At 45.5% G+C, this 22,424-nt stretch overlaps 2 protein-coding genes across 13 annotated transcripts in view; one reads left to right on the forward strand and one right to left on the reverse strand.

Annotated features, from left to right (window-relative positions):
- Window positions 1-22,424, reverse strand: part of CDH23 (cadherin related 23) — a 576,749-nt gene that overhangs the window by 45,015 nt on the left and 509,310 nt on the right. For 10 of the 11 annotated variants that reach the window (XM_075934954.1, XM_075934955.1, XM_075934952.1 and 7 more), the window contains 5 exons: window positions 8,939-9,160; window positions 8,732-8,851; window positions 4,495-4,675; window positions 2,162-2,295; window positions 814-1,023 (listed from right to left, as the gene is read on the reverse strand). In XM_075934954.1, coding sequence (XP_075791069.1) covers window positions 814-1,023; window positions 2,162-2,295; window positions 4,495-4,675; window positions 8,732-8,851; window positions 8,939-9,160 — 867 coding nt within the window. Of the gene's footprint in view, window positions 1-813; window positions 1,024-1,499; window positions 1,607-2,161; window positions 2,296-4,494; window positions 4,676-8,731; window positions 8,852-8,938; window positions 9,161-22,424 lie in introns of those variants that run through there. The other variant, XM_025183852.2, reaches the window with a different exon arrangement.
- VSIR (V-set immunoregulatory receptor) overlaps window positions 20,476-22,424 on the forward strand; it is a 42,896-nt gene continuing 40,947 nt past the window's right edge. Inside the window, exon 1 of one of the 2 annotated variants that reach the window (XM_075934961.1) lies at window positions 20,476-20,718. In XM_075934961.1, the coding sequence (XP_075791076.1) occupies window positions 20,634-20,718 (85 nt within the window). In that variant the 5' untranslated portion in view covers window positions 20,476-20,633. The remainder of the gene's footprint in view (window positions 20,719-22,424) is intronic. The other variant, XM_006121492.4, reaches the window with a different exon arrangement.

Here is a 22,424-nt window from a genome sequence, read left to right on the forward strand (position 1 = left end):
GATCTGGTTTGTTCTGCTCCCGTGCAAACTGGCAAAGATAACCTGCACATTCCTTGTGTAAACCACACATCTACTGGGTGTGGTTCACTGTCCCGTGTAGTGGCACTTAGAGAAAAAAGACAGAATGAGTTTGCTCTATGGTCTTAGCTAAGAGACAGCTGGCTTTTAGTTCAAGTGGTAGAGGCTCATGCATTCCACGTCGGCCTCACACCTGCACTGAGTGGAAGTCAATCTCAAGGCCTTACTCACCAACTACCTTACTCTCAAGAGGTCAAGGTGAAAAAGAAGCAGGTGTGAGCATTTCAAAGGAGAAACAAGTGCCATCACCTGCAAGTTATTCTCTCTCTTCCTGGGCTTCTCGACTACTCCAAGGAAAGAGTGCTTTGGTGTATGGGTACTGCCACCCTCAGTAACACAGCATCCGGGTCTGTTGCACCTCCTATTTTGCTCATCATTTTTTTGCATTACATTTATACGCACAGCACTCAAAACCCATGCTGTGCAGAATGTACTGCCAGTTATATCATGCAGGTAATATGTAGGTCTGCATAATTTGTGTGTGTGTGTTTCTCTAGCTAATGTGTGGCAATATGTGCATGTAAACCACATATGCATTAGTATTCTGTATGCAGTTCTATTTGCACCACTGCATGTAGGGCATATGTCACAGCATATGTGGGCATGCCTGTCGTATGCAGCGAATAAAGCCCTCTACATAGTTCATGTTTGTGCCATTACACATAGTGTGGGAAGGCATCTATACACAGTCATGTATGTTGCTGCATGTAGAGAGAATGAGACCAGGAGACTTACAGTGCCATTGATGTAAAAGGCGTTTTGTGCATTGCCAGCAGTGATGTTAAACGTCAGGAGAGCGTTCCGCCCACTGTCGGCATCGTGGGCAAGAATGCGGGTGACAAAGCTGGAGACAGGGGTATTCTCTCTGAGTGTGAGATTCATCGGCAGGTTGAGGAGCACAGGATCATTATCATTAATGTCCAAAATGCGCACTCCCACCACAACCTGAAATATGGGGAAGAGGATTTCGGATAAGAAGGCAAACACCATCTGCATTTCAGTCTTCTCACTCTTTTAATACCTATGGACTCCCACTCCTCTTCAATATCACATTCAAGCTCTGTGCTTCCTTCCACATAGCTGTATGTGCCAGGAATTTGCTACCTGTCCTGCCACGATCTCCTCCCTCACCTCCTTCAAGACCCTCCTTAATACAGTGAGAGAAAATGGAATAGATAACTAAATAACAGAAATCAACGTCTAAATACAAATTATGGAATTTACAAGGAAGATATTACCCCTGCCACTCAGTCATTGAGCAGACACATCCCCTAGATTGTGAGCTCTTTCGATCAGGGACCTTGCCTGTCTATATCTATATTTTGTCTAGCCCATGGAGGGCATTCAATACATAATGCTAACGCTGCTTCTCCTTCATTTCAAAGCATCCATTACTCTGCCCCACCACCATCTGGTCTTACCTCCTTCAAAACTCTCCCACCCCAGACTTTCTCTCAGCTTCTCTCCTGACAGCTTTCTTCATCTCCTTCACATACTCCTGACTGTGGCTGAGACCTTGGGATTTGGCCTAATGATAAACAACAGAAACAGCAGAGCACCAAATGCTACACCTAAATAGGAATGGAGGAATCAAGTGGTGAGCCCTGCTCTGTAAATGTGGGATCCCACGCCCCATCTGAGACAGGACATGTCTCTTTTGATGTGGAAGGAGGGAGGTCTCCTGCAACACAACTACAAGATTGATGCCATAATTATGAACCTACTGCCATGCCCTAAATCACAAGACTCAACCTCTAGTGTGCTGACTGGTGGGGCTTTGTGCCAGCTCTAGCACATGCCAGAACTTTATTAGGGATGAAGGTATGAGGAGGAAGAACTTTTTCAAGCTCCTCTTTGAGGCTGGGGGGGGGGGAGGAAAAAAGGGGTGGTGGTTGTCAAGTGTCAGAAAAAGAATGGAAAATGCAAAGAGGAGGAAAGGAAGGTGAGAAGGGTGGATTAGGGACTCTGTCTGCTTTCTGGCCCCTCACCTTTCCATTCCGTGTACAAAGCATGCTAGGAACAAGACTATGTATGTCAGGCAGGTCCTACCACCCCTGCCTCATGACCTGCCAGCGGGACTCACTGTGGAGCTGAGAGGAGGTGTCCCTCTGTCCCGGGCAGCAATGGTGAGATTATAGAATGCAATGTTCTCTCGATCAAGCTCAGCATCCTTCCGAACCCGCAGCTCCCCCTCCACCGGAGAGATCACAAATTCTCCTGCAAAAGGGGGAAAGGAGTGGGAGAAGAGGGATTCAGGACATTTTCAATAGGAATTGTTCTAGCACCAAGGAGTGAGGAATGAGACACTGGAAAACTGTAGCCTGCATGGACCTCACTCACGTCTGGACAAAAAGGTGAGACCTTGCAAGGAGGAGTGGGCTCTGGGGCTTGTAGCTCCCATGATTGTCTTTTACAGGCTTTGTACCAGGAAATATAGGCTCTGAAAAGGTCTCAGCTGCACATATAGAATTGGGTCAGGTCTGTGGAATTAAAGAAAATGTTGCCTCCCTTATTTTATTTCAGGCAACTAAAATATTAATACAGGGGAGAAGGTCACTTCCTGGCACCCTATCCACAGTGAGCTCCGCAGGTAGCAGCAGACACCAAACTGGGCAGTGGTTACCTCTGTGACACTCCCCAGACAAGTGCACCTACCTGGGGAAGTGGCTGGGGACTCTGATGTGCTAGGTGCCCCCATCTGGGTTTTGTGTTTATACTTGGGTGAGCCAGATGTGTAAATACCAGGCTGTGGAATGACTCAAAGCCATTTCTGTGACAGCGGTTTCATTATCGTGTCCTTGGATATAGGACAGTCCCAAAATGATTTACAAGTGTCACAATCACCTCTCAAGGGACGCATACTGCACCCAGGTTATTTAGGAGACTGAAATGGGGGCCAGCTGGCACTTATGGATGTCCTTCCTTCCCTAATTAACCATGAAAATGGTGATGTAAATTATTCCCTTGTTAGCACATATCACTGCATACACAGTCTGGCTTGGCAAGGAGTCAGTGCTCAGCGATAGCCCAAGACTGAGATACCAGGGGTCCTGTAGTTCTGGCTTGAGGTGTAGTGGAAGAACTGTGTACATCAGTGAGAAACCTGCACAAAGGCAGCATGCAGCAGGGCTGACTAGAGTCAGGGCTAGAAGACTAATTTTCTTAAGATTTTTGAAATTCAGCCCCTCTAATGACAAATGAGAAACTCTCCTTCCTTCCTCTAACATCCTACCAGCTGAATGACATGAGCCCAAAGGCCGAGTGAAATGTTTCCTCCTTAGATGTGGGCTTATATGATGTTGATGCTACAGACTGAGAGTTAGGGATCTTGGACTGCAGCTCTGCAAGGCAGAGCCATAACTCCTGTGTCAGGCCCAGCAGCATAGATCTTGCCGTGTGTGTAGTTCAAAGAGGGGTTTTTCTTTTAAAACAGCTTCCATGCCCATCTTGGATTTTCCTCAAACCCCTCCCTAGCTGGTTTTCCTTTTTTTCCCTGGGCTAAATCCAAGGTCAAGGCCCCTATGAATAAGCAATAACAAGTTGAAATATTTCCTTGCAGAGCAGATGCTTCTCGTAACAGGATTTCCTGATGTAAAAACTCTAATTTCTCAGAGAAGCAAGTTGAGAAAGTTTTTGAATCGCTTCCTGAACTTTTCTAAACCAGTTGAGCCTTTTCCATTCTCTCCTCATCTGTCTGAAAGGGGGGAAAAGTATATTTTGATCGGAAGTGCTAGTGTGGGGCTCCATCTACCCAGGGTAATAGGATCATCTGAATGAGGAGGAGGAGGAAACTGTGGATACCTTCATCAGTTACACTTGGCCTGGTCTGGATCTCTAGGAAAATACATTATTAAATACACCTTTCCTCTGCCTGCACCTGTCCACACAAAGCTGGCATCTGGACTTTCAACCTTATCCCTTTTATTCAATGATCAGATTGGACAACTGGACTTTCTACTGGCCTTTTTAACAAGAAGCTGGCCTGTATCCAAGGAGGTACAGGTTGGGTGGACAAGAGAGAGTGTATGTGCAGAGAGATGATTATCAGTGAATAGTTGTGTATACACAGAGAGCTGTGTAAGTGGATGCAGAGATATACACAGCTGGGTGTGTGTACCAGGAAGTGTGCTAACATTTTATTTACTTATAGGCATTTCAACAGCATTTCCTGCAGTAGCTGAACATCTCAATGATGTCCCTCTTACACCACCTCTAGGAAGTAGGGACATGTTATTTATTTATACACGGAGGCCAGCATAGCTGAAGTGACCTACCTAAGGAAATTTGAGGCAGAGCCAAAAATAGTGCAGACAGTTTCTGAGAGTTAGTCCTGCCCTTTACCCTCAAAGTTTGATGGATGTGGGAATAACCCAAAGGCGTTCCAGATATTTGCTTCTCCCCTACGTCTCAACTCACCAAGAGGGTCCCCAGCTATGATGCTGTATTCCACTTGTCCACTGGGCCCCGAATCTCCATCATGAGCCAGGAAAGTCCAAACCCTTGGGCCAGGCTGCCCTTCTGTGATGTCAAAGGGTCCCTCATAGGCTCTTGGAAAAGTAGGCTGGTTGTCATTGATATCATTCAGGTTCACCAACACCTGCAGGGAAGACAAGAACACACACAGTAACAGAGAAACCCTGGAGAGCCATGGAAGCAGACCCCACCACTTTTTCCAGCCTGAAGTACTGAATATCCTAGTGAAAGGCACCATGGCAGAGGAGTCAGGAGACTTTCTTTCCCCGATTGTTTTCTTAGGTTAAAGTGGTGGCATCTCCTTTGTCGTCTCACTTTATTATAAGCCTCTATTTGTTTGTTTTAAACATTCTAGGTTGTCTAGGTTTATTCATTTTGGAACACAAGCAAAATGCTTCTAGATCTGCTGTTTTCACACACTGACCAAGAAGACTGTAAATTACCTTCCTCTTCTTCTGGTTTACTGAATTTTGGAAGGTTCAGTGGAGTCACTAAGTACAAAATGAACATGCTTGTTTGACCCTGAGCATGCTGGTCATATTATGGCCGTGTTCTTAGCCAAATTCAATATAGTATGAGGCAAATAAAGTCTGTATGGGCAGGCAGAGAATCTGTGGATCCCACAATTTTGTAATGTCCTTGAAGCGTTTGCAGTTTGGTAGTGTCCAAGTGAACCAGTGCACTATGGTTGGTGCACTGCTGTATGGTTGGTTTTGCAGCCTGCCAAGCTGAGGTAACAGCAGCACAAGCCTCCTTTTGACCACTGACATGTTATTCTGGTGCTTTAAAAGCAGACACCTCCACGCCATTCTAAATGTTGGGGCAAATTAAAGCAAAAAAATCAGATGATTTACAAGTTTTCTGCAGCACACACCGATACAAAGCCGGACAAACTGACTACTTGAGGTATGTGGAGAAATGGATGGGCAATTGGAATCCTAGGCCTTAATCTTAAAAACTCATCTAACCGTAGGGTTGCCAGGTGTCCGGTACTGACCCAGACAGTCTGGTATTTTTGCCTCCTGTCCAGTAAAAAATTCAGAAAATACCAGACATCTAAAATGTCGGGTATTTTCTAATTTTTTCCCAGCCAGGAGGCAAAAATCCCAGGTGCTTACCTGGTTCTGCAGGGGACCTGTCTGGCCCGGAGCAGGAAGACAAGATAGCGGAGGCTGCCAGCAGCCTGTTAGGGCCAAAAAGTCTCAAAAGCATTTCTTAAAGAGGTCATGCTGGGTTTATTTATTTATTTTGCTTAATAACTGTTGGAGTCCTGTCTTTTTTTTCCCCCTCAACAATTTTGGTCTCTCCCCCCTATTTTCCTCCCTCAACAGAATTTTTTCCCAGATTTTTTTTTGGGGGGGGGGGGGGGAGGTGTTCAATATTTTTGGTTAAACCATCTGGCAACCCTATCTGATCATAGCGATTATCAATCTGATATGCAAGCCCGGGTCCCCACATGAAGTTGTAGGCTGCTATCTTTTTAGTATTCTGTTGCTTTACTTCTTCTGTTTGCATCATACAACTTATATGTTAGTTTCTAACATTGCACAAACCTTAAAACCTATGAAGTTTGGGTACTTATCCAAACGAAACCCAAAGATATGGATACTTTGATGAAGCATATTTTACCTCAGGAATCTCTTGGTGTTGTGTGCTTCTTTTTCCTGACTTACTGAGTCATTTATCTTATTTAACTAATATGACAGCAGGATCTATGGGCTTCAGCCAAGATCATCTCCCACCCACCACTGAGGTAGAATACAAGGTATAGAAAGAGGAATTTCTGCCATGAAGAGCTTACAGATGAGACTTGTGAAGGATGTCAGAAAGGAAGTATTATTATCCCCATTTGTTTTTGGTTTTTACAGATGGCCATCTTACTGAGAAATTAAGTAGCTTGTCTATGATCACACAGAGAGCCTTCAGGCAGTGCTGGCAGTGAACCCAGATTTCCCCAGGCTCAGTCCAGGGCCTTCATCTAAAGCCCGCCCTTCCTCTTACAATTAGGTTTCTGGTGCAAAAGTTCAAGGCAACAAATCTGAGATTCACTTTCTCCAAATATTTGGCAAAGAATATACTGAAAATTCCTCTCTGTTTGCAGAACCTTTCTTGCTAGTAAATTGTTTACCAGAATATTCACAGAAAATGAACACTAGGGGAGAGGGAATATAGCCGAAGAAAAGTGATTTACAAACTGGAGTGGATATTTCTAAGAAGTTGTTCACAGTAGATACTCAGCCCTTGATAAATACAAAGCTCAACATTAATGTCCTAGCACATTAAAATACTTCTAGGGAAATGGAAGTCCGGGACTGGATGGCTGCATTTTCCCAATGCGATTACTTCTTAATGTGATAGCAACTGGGAGCCCCAGTCATGGATCAGGTGATGTATAGAGAAAAATAAAAAAGATGGTTTCTGCCCCACACAACTTACAGTTAAAGTACATAGAATCATAGAACACTAGAACTAGAAGGGGCCTCAAGATGTCATCCAGTCTAGTCCCCAGCACTCACAGCAGGACCAAGCACCATCTAGATCATCCCTGACAGATTTTTGTCTAACTTGCTAATATATTGAAATATGAGTAGATATTCCAGGTGCACATGATGAAAATGTTGGAGTGGCCACTGTAAGAATTTTGACTGAAGGTCAGAGGATACAGAGAGATGCTGCCATTTGACTCCTTGAGGTTTGCCTTTAGTTACAAAAGAAAGCTGGATGGACTCCCCCAGTGGTTCTCAAACTATGGGTTGTGCCTGCTATAGAAGGCACGAGTGTGTGCATGGGTGATTTTAGTTTTTTGTAAAAAAAAGCTCTGGTTGTCAGTCCTTGGTGGCTGGGGTTCATGCAGAAGTGCTGTGCATACCTGGGAGGTGGGGATCAAGACCTGGGGCTTGGGCTCTCCACCTTTCCATAATCCTTTGACTGAATGCGGCAGGCCTCCACTATCAAACCTGGAGTGGCAGGAGCAGCACTGAAGTAAGAGTGGCAATAGGGCACTAAATCTGCAGTGAAAAATGATAGACAAATATCACTTTTCACATTGCCACCTTTACCTCTGTGCCGCTCGCTGCTGGCATGGTGCTGCCTTTAGAGCTGGGTGTCCAGCCAGCAGCCACTATTCTCTATTCTGCCTTCAGAGCTGGGTGGCAATATTTATACTTGTGTGGAGGGGTGTGAATGACTATAGACACAAAGAAGGAGGGCACAATCAAATACGCTTTTTAGAACTACTTGTCTATTTAATTCCATTAAAGAAACAATCTTACCACAAGCTGCCCTTTATGCCCTCGCCTTGACAACTGTGTTCAGTTCTGGTCAATGAGGATGTAGCATAAAAGGCAACAATCCAGGGCAACAAATGACTGGAGGCCTGGACAGACTTTCACATGAGGAGATTAGAAGGAACGGGAATAGTAGGTTTTAAAAGGAGATGAATAAAAAGGTGACTTGATAGATGTCAAGTAACAGATGATGTAGAAAAAGTCAGCCAGGCTCTGCTATTTCTCCTCCCCCAATACAATAATAAGAGGGCCCTCAAAGAAAAGAAAAGGGTCAATGTAAAAAGGATAAAAGAAAATACTTTTTTCCTAGACACAATAACATACAAATAATCAGGCTAATTAGACATGTAAAAACACATTGCCTTTCATCAAGGAAGTACAGCATATGTTTAATAAGACACAATAATGCTGCACAACAATTTAGAACAGGAAGTAATGGAGACTGAAGCTGTCAGTGGAAAAGTCAGGGGGAATATTGATGGAAATAACAACGGGCTACAAAAAAATATGGGTGGAGTATAGTGTTAGAAAACGTGGGCTGTGTTGACAGAAATGCCTCTGTCAGCCCATTTATTCAGTGTGTATCTGCTTCTCCCTTTGGTGGGGATCACCACAATGAACTTGCCCCTTCCTGTTCTCTTCCATGTTTTGTAACAACCTTTTGGCTAATAGAGTGCAGCTGCTACACATCGTTGAGCAATGACTTACTAGACCAAATGACCTTATCAACTCAGACGAGTGAAACTTTTTAAACTCCTTAGTGGGGGGACATGAAACTTCTCAACGAGGCACTACTGCACAGAATGTTGCTAGCCCCGACAACTTCCCATAACACCCCACTCTCCAATGATCTAGAGCAACAGTGGAACACTGCTCACACAGTAGCTACGTACCGTTGTAGTGGTTGTGAGACGGCGTGATGGGATTGGACACTGGTCTGTGGCAGTGACAACCAGTGTGTAGCGTCCATGGCTGATCTCGTAGTCCAGCTCCTTCACAGTGCGGATCTGCCCCTGAAAAGGCACGCAAAAGTGGTGGGTTGTCTGGTGCACGGGAAACTAACCAAACACATGGGATAAAGAGGTGATGTTGTTACTAACTGTGGCGCTGTTAATGTGAAAGGTGCCCACAATATTCCCCTCTGTGATGGCGTATGCAACTGTGCCATTGGACCCTTCATCTTGATCCAGCGCCTTCATGGTGATGAGGGTGGCGTTGAAGGTGGCTGGGCCTTCATCCAGCGTGACTTCATACTGCTGTTGCTGGAACACTGGGGCATTATCGTTCTCATCCAGGACAGTGACACACACTGTGGTAGTGGCCTGCAGGGCAAAGAACTCATTCTTTTAGTCATGTGCTAAACGAAATATATGATATTTGCTGGTCAGTCCTGGCAGGATATCAATGATCTGGCTAGAATGGGCTCGGGCCTGGTAGTGCAAGATTGCAGGATGGCTAATAATGGTACATGTGAACCATGGCCAACAAAAAAACCCAACAATGCTTTTCATAGTTATTGCACTTTGCATCTGAGGATCTCAAAGTACTTTACAAACATTAGCTAAGTAAGCTTTACGATTGATAAGTCTTGTTATCCCCATTTAACAACCAGATAAACTGAGGCCCAAAGAGGCAGAGGGTATGACTACACAGCACAGTTATTTCGAAATAACAGACATTATTTTGAAATAACTTTGCTAGTGTCTACCCAGCCAAACCGCTATTTTGAAATAATTTCAAAATAGCGGACGGCTTATTTTGAAATCTGTAAACCTCATTGTACAAGGAATAGCTATTTCGGAATAGGTGCTGTGTAGAGCAGGAATAGGGGCTATGTCGAATTAGCGGGCCTCCAGCCCTTCCCAGGGTGTCCTGCTGGCCACTCTGAGCGCACACCAGGAAAACTCTTCTCCTCCCCCCGCCCCCGGCTCTGGAGCCCTTAAAGGTGCAGAGTCTGCCCAGAGCCTTTGTGGCTAGCAACAGGCTTCACAGCCCTGAGCCACTCTGCTGCTGCCCCTGACTCTGTGGCCTCGAAATGAACCAGGCAGCTAGTGCCAGCCAGCCCTCCACCACTCACCGGGAGCAGTCCTCAAGCTCCCAAGAGCCTGCCAGGAGTCGGAAGAGATGGGCGCCTTCCTGGTCTAGTGTGGAGGACATGGACCTTATTGAGGTTTGAGGGGATGCCACCAACCCCCATGATCTCCGCACTAGATGCAGGAATGCAGACATCTATGGCCATATTGCTGCCAGCCTGGTCGACAGAAGCCACATCTGCACCCAGCAACAGGTGCGGATGAAAGTTAAAGAGCTGCGGCAGGCCTATGCCAGAGCCAGAGAGGGCAGCTCCCGACCCGGGGCAGAGTCAGACAGCTGCCCCTACTTTGATGCCCTGGACTGCATCCTGGGGGGCAGGACAGTCCGTTCCCCCCAGATGGTCATCGACTCTGGGGTGGAGCCAGCTGTCGTCATCCTCGCTGGGGCCCCCGACAACAGCACGGAGGAAGAGGCCAGGAGCTGGATGAGGCCAGTGTCACCATCCAGCTCAGCCAAGACCCCCAAACCTTCCCTGCGGACATGTCCCAGGTGTTGTCCGACGCTGGGAAAGCAGCATCAGATGAATGCCATCACTGTTCCCTTATGCGTTGGGGCGGCAGGGGGAGGGCTAGGCACTGCACACTTGGGCCTTGCTGGCCACAGATCATACAACAAAATGTCCAAGAGCTGCAGAGTGCCCAGGGGCAGCTCTGACTGCATGGTGGAGAGTGCTTGGTGTCCTGAGTCAGGGTAACTAGAGCAAGCAGAGAAAACGCTGTGCTGTCCTTCAGAGAGGTAGGCAAGCAAGTAGGGAAACCTGAGAAATGGCTGTCCACGGGGGTCCCTTTAAGCATGAGCCTCAGATAGCCTCAGGCAGCAGCCACACAAAGTAACTCCTGACCTGATGCCTTGTGTGAACTGGTTCTGGGCAGCCTTAAAGGCAGCATCCAATCAGTGTGGACACGCTATTTCAAAATAGCAAAACGCTATTTCGAAATGCATTTTGTGTGTAGATGCGTTATTTCAAAATATCTTCTTTTGAAATAATTATTCAGAAATATTTTAATTCAAAATAACACTGTAGTGTAGACAAACCCTAAGTGATATGCCTATGGTCACACATACCTAGCCTAGTTTTGTTTTGGGAGTTCCACTGAAGATTGGCTGCTGTCTAACCCTGCTCAGAACAGATTAAAAGGCTGGCACTAGTCTGCACCAGAGCTTCTACTGTGGTTGCCAATGATGGCAGCAACAATGGAGAGGGGAAAAAAGTCACGTTGGCACTGCCAGAATGAATCAGAAGAGCTGGAAATAGGATGCTGGAGTTCCAGTCCCATGATCTACCCCCAAAGCCACACTCATCCATTATTTAAACAAAGTGTTCTTGGGACTCTTCCATCTTTTAATAAACAGTGACCACGTGTCTGGAAATTTTTATTGCACAATCTTTGTGGCCAGCGAGTCGCTGAAAGTTCTTCCAGTCATATCTCAATGGTAGATGATAATTGAAGTGCACAAGGACTGTCAGGAGAAAAACTATAAATTCATCAGCTTCTTCTTAATTATACCCCTTTCCCTTTTAACAGGAGTAGGAGACGACAAATGAAAAATTCACCATAAGTCATGCAGAGATACGTTTCTTTTATTCCACTGGCTGGAGAAGGACAAAAACATATCTTAGGCAAGACACTTGGCAGGATGACTAACTCTCCCCCCAATGTCTCAGTGGAATATTCCTGTCCACACCAGCCCCTGTCTCTGAGCAAGAAGAGAAGGCTAGAGACACATTTTTACTCTGTCTTGTTACCTGCTGCCACAGGAAGTCTCACTCTGTGAGAAGGCATCAGAGTGGAATGTGCCAGTCTCATCCTAGCATAGGGCGGCGAGAGGGCTATACATGTGACATAGGAAGGGTTTAGGGTAAATTAAAATGGGACTGTTGTGGGTCCCTTTGACCATGCAAAAACTATTTGACTTTGTATCTAAATATCTCCCTAAGCAGAAGCCTGTTGTCCCTCAGGGAATAGCTTTCACAAGAGTTTTGCAAAAATTTTGCAGCAAAACCTCAAACCACAGAGTAGTCAGGTGGCTTCCTCTTTCCATTACAGACTCAGAATTTGGGGCAGGTTAGTTGGAGAGCTTCACTACAGGGTCGCATGTGTCACTGGTTATGCAGCAGAGCTGGCAGGCAGCAGGAGGGGCAGAAACACAGTCTACCCAATAATCTGATGCAATTGCCAGGTGCTGCCACTAAACCTGCATTTTGACAAGCTATGGAACCCACTCCTCCTCCTCCTCCTCTCTTAGAACTTTTATCAGCTTCATCAACAACATCCCCTTGACAACATCTATTTGGTGCTGGAGCAGAGGAGCCCTGTGACTTAGCCAGCCATCACATTCTTCCTCCAAAATACAGGACTATGTAGCACTTTGAAGACTAACAAGATGGTTTATTAGATGATGAGCTTTCGTGGGCCAGACCCACTTCCTTAGATCAAATAGTGGAAGAAAATAGTCACAACCATATATACCTTTAAATTAAAAAAAAGGACACATATGAAAAGGACAAATCACATTTCAGAACAGAAGGGAAATGCGGGGGGGAGGGGAAGGTAAATATCTGTGAGGTGATAATTGGGGAAGCTATCTTTGTAATGGGTAAGATAACTGGGGTTTTTGTTGAGACCCATGCGTATAGTGTCGAATTTTAGCATGAATGACAGTTCAGAGGATTCCCTTTCAAGTGCAGATTTAAAAGGCTTCTGAAGCAGGATGCAGGTAATTAAGTCGTTGAGACAGTGTCCTTTCTGGTTGAAATGGCAAGAAACTGTTGATTGTACTTCAGGATCTCTACCAAGCATTTATAAACCTCAACTGCCCACCCGGAGAAATAAAAAAGCAAATTGAAAGAGCCAGACGAATACCTAGAAACCATCTACTTCAAGACAGACCCAAGAAAACCAACAATAGAACACCACTTGTCATCACATACAGCCCCCAACTTAAACCTGTCCAACACATTATCAATAAACTGCAGCCTATACAGGCAGTCCCCGGGTTACACGGATCCGACTTACATCGGATCCCTACATACAAACGGGGTGAGGCAACCCCGCACTAGCTGCTTCCCTCCAGCAGACCAGGGAGACGCGAAGCTAGCGCCCCCCTCCCCAGCAGACCAGGGAGACGCAGAGTGGCTTTTCTCAGCAGACACCTCAGCTTGAGAATAAAGGACTGAGGGAAGTGAGGTGTGGGAGAATAAAACTGAGCTCTGGAGAAATGTTTGGCTAGAGTTTAACCTACAATATGTACCAGTTCCGACTTATATACAAATTCAACTTAAGAACAAACCTACAGTCTCTATCTTGTACATAACCCAGGGACTGCCTGTACTGGAACAGGATACATATTCCTGCGCATCCAGAAATATAATTTATGCTATCATGTGCCGAAAGTGTCCGTCTGCTTTGTACATTGGACAAACGTCTCAGACACTTCACCAAAGGATCAATGCCCACAAAACAGATATTAGACAGGATCACAAAGAAAAAACAGACTAACACAGCTACATTTCTATCACTATTCTTCCTCCAGTGATCCTTACTACACAAACACTAACCATACCTCCAATTCTACTGCCTCTGTTTTGGTCACCTCTCCTTTTGACAGTGCCCATTGGCGCAGTAGGCAGATAGGTTCATCTACACAGGGCCTATCCCATTTTGATCAGGCATAGGTAACTGATCACCTGGCCTACCCAGCTACTCTGTGGAGGGAGCCACAGTGCAAATCTCCAGCCAATATTGCTTCTGATCAGAAGCAGTCTCTGCTATTCCAGTGGGGTACCAAAGCAGCCTGATTCCTGCCTGAAGAGGATCCCTGCCAGAAGAGACCAGCCCCTCTGCAGTGACTGAGTCATCTCTGAACCTGAGGCTCATTCATGGAGTGTGTCAGTGCATCATCTTTTAGTTAGTCAGTCAGGGAATTTGTTTGGGGATTTTATAACCTGCTGCATATTAAACCTGTGGAGGGATTTACTACCTTCTCCCACTTGTGAGTCCTTTGGGCTGTACTGGACCCTGTCTGCCCCACTGCTAAACCACTGCAGAGAAGTATTTTGTGGTCATAATTCATCAAGGGCCCCAACAAAATACGTGTACCAACGGGACACTAATTTTACAGTTGCTGGGCACCGGTGAACCTAAAAATAATGTTTTACCCTGTTATGTTATATTTGTCCTGTTTATTATAGTGTATGTGTTATTTTCTGGGAGTCTCCAACTATCTGGCAAGTATGTGGGGATTACCCTGGGTTAGAATTTTCCTCCTAAGCTGCCCTGGTGACCCTGCCAGGAAGGAGTGAGGACGGTTCAGGCATCGCCAAATAAATCCATAGGAAAAAATAAAGTTGAGTGGGTGGTGGGACCCAGAAGAACCCAGACCTGTCCATCAAAACCTGTAAGCAGATTAGCCTTAAAGAAGTAACCAGGTGGAGAGGGGCGCTACATATCCCCAGCTCTCTTAAAGAACCTCAGTCCTGACCTATGCATCATTTGCTAATTCATTTCAACCCAATTGCAGTGAAGTACTCAAAGTAATTGGAAGGAAAGTGGTAGAAATGTAGCCGTGTTAGTCTGGTGCAGCTGAAACAAAAAACAGGACTGTGTAGCACTTTAAAGACTAACAAGATGGTTTAATAGGTGATGAGCTTTTGTGGGCCAGACCCACTTCCTCAGATCAAATAGTGGAAGAAAATTGTCACAACCATATATACCAAAGGATACAATTAAAATTGATATATATGGTTGTGACAATTTTCTTCCACTATTTGATCTGAGGAAGTGGGTCTGGCCCACAAAAGCTCATCACCTATTAAGCCATCTTGTTAGTCTTTAAAGTGCTACACAGTCCTGTTTTTTGTTTTAATTGGAAGGGGTGAGAAAGCAGCTATGATACCACTGTGTTCCTTTGCCTGGAGCCCCAAATGACAGTGTGTGGAAATCAGGTTTTTCTGGTTTTCTGATCTGTCATCAGATCAATGGGATTCTTCCCATTGCTGCTTAGAACATTTGCTGGCATTTAGAGTGAACTCATACCTTGTCTTCTAAACTTATTTCACTAGAGAAAAAAGAGAGAAAGGAGTTAAAAGTGTTAGGTAAGTATACACTAAAGAGGAAGGTTGAATTAAGATATTCAACTCCAGTTACCTTAATTACATAGCTGGAGTCAACGAACCTGAGTTTCCCTGCTGTCCCACAGTGGGAGGCCAACAGGACCGGCTTCCCTTACTCCTTGCAGGAGCAGGAGTACCAGCCACAGACGGAGGCACCCACTGAGTTCAGTTTTGTGGGTCTTTAAAAGACCAACTAAATCAAACTCTGGAAGATTGATCACAGCAGCGTTAATCTTCCCCGGAATGAAGACATGGCCTATGGCTCCACTTTGCATAGCCATTTAGCTTTGCTAACCTTGTTTGATTGTTGGGCTCAGTTTCTCGTTAATTCCAGTTGATTAGTTTGGTCACAATTTTGACATGGAAGAAGTGGAACTTGGCAATTCTGGCTGAATTTTGTTTTGAGATTTTGAGCTTGTTTGAATCTGAAACTCAGGTGACAGATGGAGAAGTTACAAACTTACGTGGATAAAATCAAATGTTTTGTTGATAAGCCATGAAGCAAGATTTTAGGTCAGACTGGGAACATAGTGAAGGCCCTGTGTACTCTACAAAAATGGAATTGTAACTGGGTCATGAGAAAAAAAAACAGAGCACTCCTCAGAGACACTACTTTATCTGACTCCAAATACTTAAACAGAAATAGGACATCAAGTACCCCCTCCTCCAAAAAAGGAAAAAAAGAGACACGCATATGCAATGATGTGCAAAAAGAGGCAGTTGTCCCAATCTCTAACTTGTCAGAAGAGGCAGGGAACTGAAGCCACAGCCTATAATAATACAGCTGTTATCTGATGGATAAGTCAACATGCGGAATACAAAAATTCTAATAAAAGTGAAGGATTTACAATGCTCTGTCCTTTGAAGTAGAGATTGGCTCTGCACGTGTGAGGCTTTTCACAAGGGCACCTCATGAACACTCTGAGGAACAAAAACAAACATACATTCCAAGCATACCAACCAACCCACCAGATCACCATTCCAGGCGGATCTGAGAAGATGATACTCCCTTTTATGAGCACTTTTCTACCACTGGGGGGATGTGGTATAGTCTAGATATAGTTCTCTGAGGGGAGAATTGGGTTATAAAGTGCTGTGCACTGGCACACACTGTGCACACACTGTTTTCAGACAGCTAAAGAGAAACACTATAGAGCGCTAGAGAGAAAAGAAGTTGAGCCCCCTCCCTGCCCCTCACAACATCTACACTATAAACAATCAAAATTCAAGTTATCTGCAGCAAAAGGGGGATACTCAAGGTGGTTGGACAAATGAGAGTTTTAAATGCAAATACTGCACATAGTAGAACATGTTTTCTTGACACTATTGTTACAAGCAGTGGGGGTTGGGGAGGAGGAAGGGGAGGCTAATTAGTCATGGGTCATTTGCTATTGTATATATTTTCCCATTCCTGCCCACTAGCTCAAGCCATGCACCAGTTGGGCCTCTTCTAGTAGGGTATAAGATGTCTGTTGAGGCAAAAAACAAGGAACAGGATTCATTATGTGCCTCTCTGCTAACATCTTGGCACAGTATTGTTCCAAGTGCATTTAGAAGCTTGCCTGGCAAAGGGGACTGGTGTCTCCTGTCCTTCTCACCAGTTCTCGTCACACAACTCAGTCACATCTCCTATACTGAGCAGGATGCCACTACGTGCATTATATGTTTTCTGTCATCTTCCTACCATTAGATCTTAGATGCTCTTTCCAAAGAAGGCAAACTGTTTTCTCTCATCCTCTGACGTAGGTTGTGTTGGGATCTGTACTGAGGTGCAATGGCCTCGTTCCAGTACATAGCAGGCAAACTCACCCTGTTGGTCTTAGCTAAACCTGCCTCTTCAACCTCCTCACAGGAAGTGCAGAGGGCAGGGCAGAAAATGTAAGAGCAAGGCCCTGCAGCTCCATTGGAGCCAGACCAGTGAAAGAGCCAGACATCCTTTCCAGGGAGCCAAACTCCCCAAAGAGCCCATGACTGGCTGAAGCAGGTGATGATTCCCCTGAACTAGCCTTGAAGGAAGGACTGCTGCTGCCCCAGGAGACAGACAGAACCAAAGGGGAAGTGGAAAGTGAATCACATAGCACGAGGATGAGGAACCAGGCCCTCCAGCTGCAAGGAAGCCTTGCCAAATGATGGTAGGAAGTAGCTCAGAGAAATGAGGCAATGACTCAGCTATGTTGCTGGGAGGCAAGACAATTGCCCTATGCTTCCCTGCCAATCCTGTGATGGGATCACTTGCCACTTTCCGGATCCTGGGCTGGCACCTGGTAGAGCACAATGGTCTCAGGTCCCCTAACCTCTGGCCCTGCACTCGGGGGAGGATGAGCACTAACCCCAAGGCATGAAGGCCTGAGCCACTGCCTGCTTTTGCTTAACCTCTTCCCAGGAGGCCTGGACTGATGACTGCTTTTCTCCATAGCCCTGAGGCTAGAGGCCTGAACCACAACCACTGGAGTCCTCAACCTTAGCATAAGAAGACCTGATCTATTGGCTGCCTGCTTTGCACTTCCCACGGAGCAGGCTTGGCTACCACCAACCTGATGCGAGCAGATTCCCCATCACCAACAAAGGGGAACTCCTGGCCCCAAGACACAGGCCCCTTCCAAACATGGTGGAGAATGCAGGTTCTGCTCCAGCTGGGACAAGGAGAAAAAATGCGAATCTGATTCACCCACTGCAGAGACAGAAGGAGAATTTTCCCCTCTGAGCCTAATGGAGATGGAAAAGTTTATAAAGTGGCTTGCCAAGAGCGAGCAACAACAGGCACTCCAGACCCAAAAGTAGCAGCAGCTCCTCGTCCAACAGCTGAGCAACCATTAGCAAAGGCTGACTTGGGAATTGGGAACCCAGCATCGAGAGCAACAGCACCAATGCCTGCTGCTGATCTCCATGACACCAGACGTTATGGGAAGAATGATCCAGACAGCCTCTGCCGTGACCACGTACCTTACCAAGAGGTGGCCTGATGATAACCTGGAGGCCTTACTGGTCATATTTGAATGTCTTGCATCAGTGAGACAGTGACTTGCTGAAGAGTGGGACAGCCTCTTCATGCCATATTTAATGGGCAACTGAAAAACATGATCCTCACTGCCCTCAACATTATGCCCAATACTTCCTGCAACAATTCTGGAGAGAGATGGACCCACTGGGGTCCAAACTACAGTTAATCATGCAGGGGATGAAGATGTCTGTTGGCAGTAGATGTAACCTGAGCATCATACTAGAATTGAGGTCACCAAATGGGTGGTCCTGGAGCAATCTATTCCCATCCTATCGCCATACGGAAGGGCATGGGTCCTTTGTGATCAGCTGGACACCCCGAGAGAAGCAATCATCCTAATGGAAAACTTTGTGGTCAACAAAAGCCCAGTCCACCCAAGAGGAACAAGCACAAATTCAAAGACCCAGACTGAGTGAGAGGCATACCAACAGACAGGATCCCAGGTACTGGCAGAGCAGTCAAGGAGGGCCACATAGTGATGGAAATCTGGGTGCCTGTAGCTAGCTGCTTTGGTTATCTCTGCCAAGAGCACTCCAATATATTACCACTGTAGACCCTCAGAAAAGGATCCTGAGACATGCTGCTGGATCTAGCTTCCAAGAAGACAATAGCCTTTGCTACCCCCATAAGACTACACCAATTTACCATGATGCCCTTCTGGCTCTATGGGGCTCCATCCACCTTCAAGCAGTTGATGGATTACATATTATAGCTTCATGGTACCTGTGCCACCACCTACTTGGACAATGTGATCATGTACAGCAGTAACTGGAAGGGACCGTCTCAACATCCTTCAGGTTTTACACCGCTGGGCCCATGGTGAATGCCAACAAATGCAAACTAGGCTGGAAGAAGGCCACTTATATAGGATACATCCTGGGTATGGTCAAGTCCACTCCTTGTGGGTAAAGTCCAGGCCACTCAGCCCTATCTACCATGTCAATCAAAAAGTTCTTGGGGTTAGCAGGTTATTACTGCCACTTTGTCCCCAACTTCTCATTGATACTGACAGAACTTCTGAAGGATAACATCCAATCAGTTCACTGGACAGAAGACTGAGTTCGAGCCTTTCAGGCACTTAAAGACCACTTGTGACAACAATCTATGGTGTTCAACCCTGATTCTCTCGAGAGTTCATCCTTCAAACCAATCTCTGGGAGTAATGCTCTTCTGAGAAATCAAGGAAGAACAGCACCCGTTGATTTATCTCACCTGAAAGCTGTTTCGACACAAGCACAACTAGTCTGTGATTGAAAAGGAGGTCCCAACTGTCAAGTGTACTGCAGAAGCCTTGCAATAGAGCCCCCGTACTCTAATGACTGACCACTGCATACTGAAAAGGAGACTAACCTACGTGTGATCCTCAATCACATGCCCTCTTAGTTCCATTCTGAGCTAGTAAGACACACAAACAGCCATTTCTTTTCCTGGGTGGCAGAAGGTGAATCCCAGCTCCTCAGAGATGCATTTAAGAGTGTGGGTGTGTAATACAGCGGAGTGGCCTCACTCTGGCATGAAGAGGGCTAACTCACTCTGCTGGGCTCAGCCTGAGTAGGGTTGCCAGATGGCTGAAACAAAAATACCACCCCCCCCCCCCCCAAAAAATGGGAAAAAATTCTGTTGAAGGGGAAAAAAAAAACCCTCCTCCGAAGACAAGCCAAAAAAAGCCATTGCTTCCCCTACCTCTTTTGGCTGGCAGCCATTTTGTGCCAGCAGCCTTGGGGAACCAGGTAAGCATGGGGGCTGGGGTCGGGGGGCTGGGAGCCAGGTGGGGGCTCAGGGAGGGCAGGCGCTGAGTGTTTGTAGGGTTGCCAGGTGCCTGTCATTTTTGCCTCCTGGCCGGGGAAAAATTCAGAGAATACTGGACATTTTAGGTGTCCGGTATTCTCTGAACTTTTTACCGAACAGGAGCCGAAAATACTGGACTGTCTGCGTAAATACCGGACACCTAGTAACTCTAGGCTCAGCTAAGCCCTCGGCGTAAGTGTGCAGGCAAGTTCACACAACTTACACATCAGTCAAGCCAGCAAGATATTTTTAAGAAGAACATACTTCAGTGAAAATCTGGATTGTGCATCTGAATTCTTGTGAGGAAAAGCAGGTTCTGAAGTGTCTAACTGGCTATCTCTGAATGTAACAAATCAGAGTCTTGCTATCCTAAACCACTTATTTTAAAACCAGTACCGTATACATGGAAAATGGACTGAAGTTTAGTGCTGCATTTCACAGTTCACAGCTGATCTTAGTGCATCTGTTATGTGTGTCCTGGAAGTAGACAGCTGAAATTAGCAGTCCTACCCAGTCACAATATCCTGTTGATCTCAAGAAACCTGCAGGGATTGATCATTATGCTAAGCAGCACAAAGTTTCTTTTTTTCTCTCTCTTTTTTCCCTCTGACCTCTTGGGGGTGCTCTCAGCTCTCTGCTTCTCTCTCTCAAGTTGGAGTATGCATTATCTCAGTGAAATTTCCTGTGTATGCAACCCTCTTGCTCTGCCTGACTATCTCAGGGTTGCTCAGAGTGTGTGTGTAAGACACAGGAGAGAAAAATTCTGGAGAAGGGTTAGCTCCAATTTCAGTGAGCGAAGATGGATATTTACTCCAGTCGTGCAATGGACAGCACATGGAAGGGCTGGCTGTTGCTGACAACTTTCTACTTGGCTTTCTACCAAGGTAAAGTCAGGTTGGTTTTCCTCTATTCAAAATGGAGAGGAAAGGAAAATCTAATTTTTTTCTGCTTTCTGTATTTACTGAGTATTCCAGAATAGATCAAATTGTGTTATTTCTCACTTTTCTCCGTATGTTAAAGTTCTCAAGGGAGATTTTTCAAAGACTTAAGGAGGGGGCTCTGTTTTGGGGATGGCTAATGAGTGCTGTTTGTATAGGGGTAAGAAGGGGAGCTGCTGTATTTTTCAAATTCTACTTTCCTGCAATTATTGTCCTCCCTTTTCCTTCACTTTGAACTAATTTGTGCCTAAGAACAAAACCAAGTCATAAACAAAACAACAGCACTAGTCCCATAAAGGGATACGGAGAAGATACAGAGATGCAGAGTAGATTTCTACTTGCTGCTTATCCTCAGCTCTTTTGGAGATGTAAGCACAGAACATTTGGCCTAGCATCTAGGTGAATGGAGTCTTTCATTATTAACAGGGGGTGGCAGATAGAGGCAGTTTGTTTGAGTTCAATAAGACAACTTTGTCCTCTATAGAGATGCTTGTTATTGAGCAGCATGCATTTGTGTGCGCACACACCAGGAAGTTGCTACTTCTGTCGGCTTTTCTGAGCATACAGGACACCAACCAGAGTGGTCTTTGATCTATTAACTGGGTGCTCCTGAGTTTCCAGGAATTGAGCTATTGAGAGATCACACTAGGGTTCTGAAGTTTTCTGTACTCCAATAGTCTTGAGTATTTCCAGATAAGTTGGATATCAAACAAGCTGCTAGCCTTCGGCTGTGCTTTGGTGCCCTCAGCTGGCCTCAAATCAGGGTCACTTATCTCACATGTGATGTATCTCACGGCCTTTGCTGAATGTAGAGAAGAGTTTTATATATTAAAGGCACAACAGGTTAACAAATAAAGGAAGGAAAGGAGTGGGGTTCTGTAATGATGCCTGCAACTGCAGGGAAATAATTATGTGAGACATCATGCTCTATGCCTAACAACATGCTTCTAGTTCTGTTGCTGACAATGTGACCTAAGGAAAAATCCATCCTGGCTCCGAACCTGGCAATCAGTTTAACACTGGACAGCCACAAATGTTTGTTTACTATACAGAAGAAAAAAACTTGTTTTTTCACACTTCATTTTCTATTTCCTGGTTACTTGTGGCAGATTTACTGATGGCTGCAATGTGTAAAGGGAGAAATCTGCCACACAAGAGGTATTTTTAGTCAGATGATAATTGCTAAGAACATCTCCTGTGGTTTGAGGTGATAAATAACTAAGGGGGTGCACAATGTTGTTTCTGCATGCCTCACACTCAAGCCCCCTTGCATCTATCTCATTCCCCTCTGTAAATGCCCTGCACTACCTTCCCATTGCCTCTATATCAAGGACTCTCTGCACTACTACCCCATCTCTTAGGCCAGGAACCCTGTGTGTATTCCCCCCCCCCCCCCATTTCTTTTCATTCTGTCTGTGAGATAAGTCATTCAGAGAGTCAATGTTTTAAACTGTATCAGAAAGAAAGGCAGAGCTGAGATGGGGTATTGCTATGCTGGAAGGCGTTAAAAGCTGCTATCAGCTGGTTCTTTGATCTACAGACAAACTGAGAAATGACAGAGTTGAGTGCAAAACTTTGGCTTTGCTCAGTCAAAAAAACAAAGTCAAAATCCAGAAACCTCATGCAGCTGGATAGACACTGATCAGATATCC

Source organism: Pelodiscus sinensis, chromosome 8 (genome assembly GCF_049634645.1).
Source record: "Pelodiscus sinensis isolate JC-2024 chromosome 8, ASM4963464v1, whole genome shotgun sequence".
Lineage (NCBI taxonomy): Eukaryota > Metazoa > Chordata > Testudines > Trionychidae > Pelodiscus > Pelodiscus sinensis.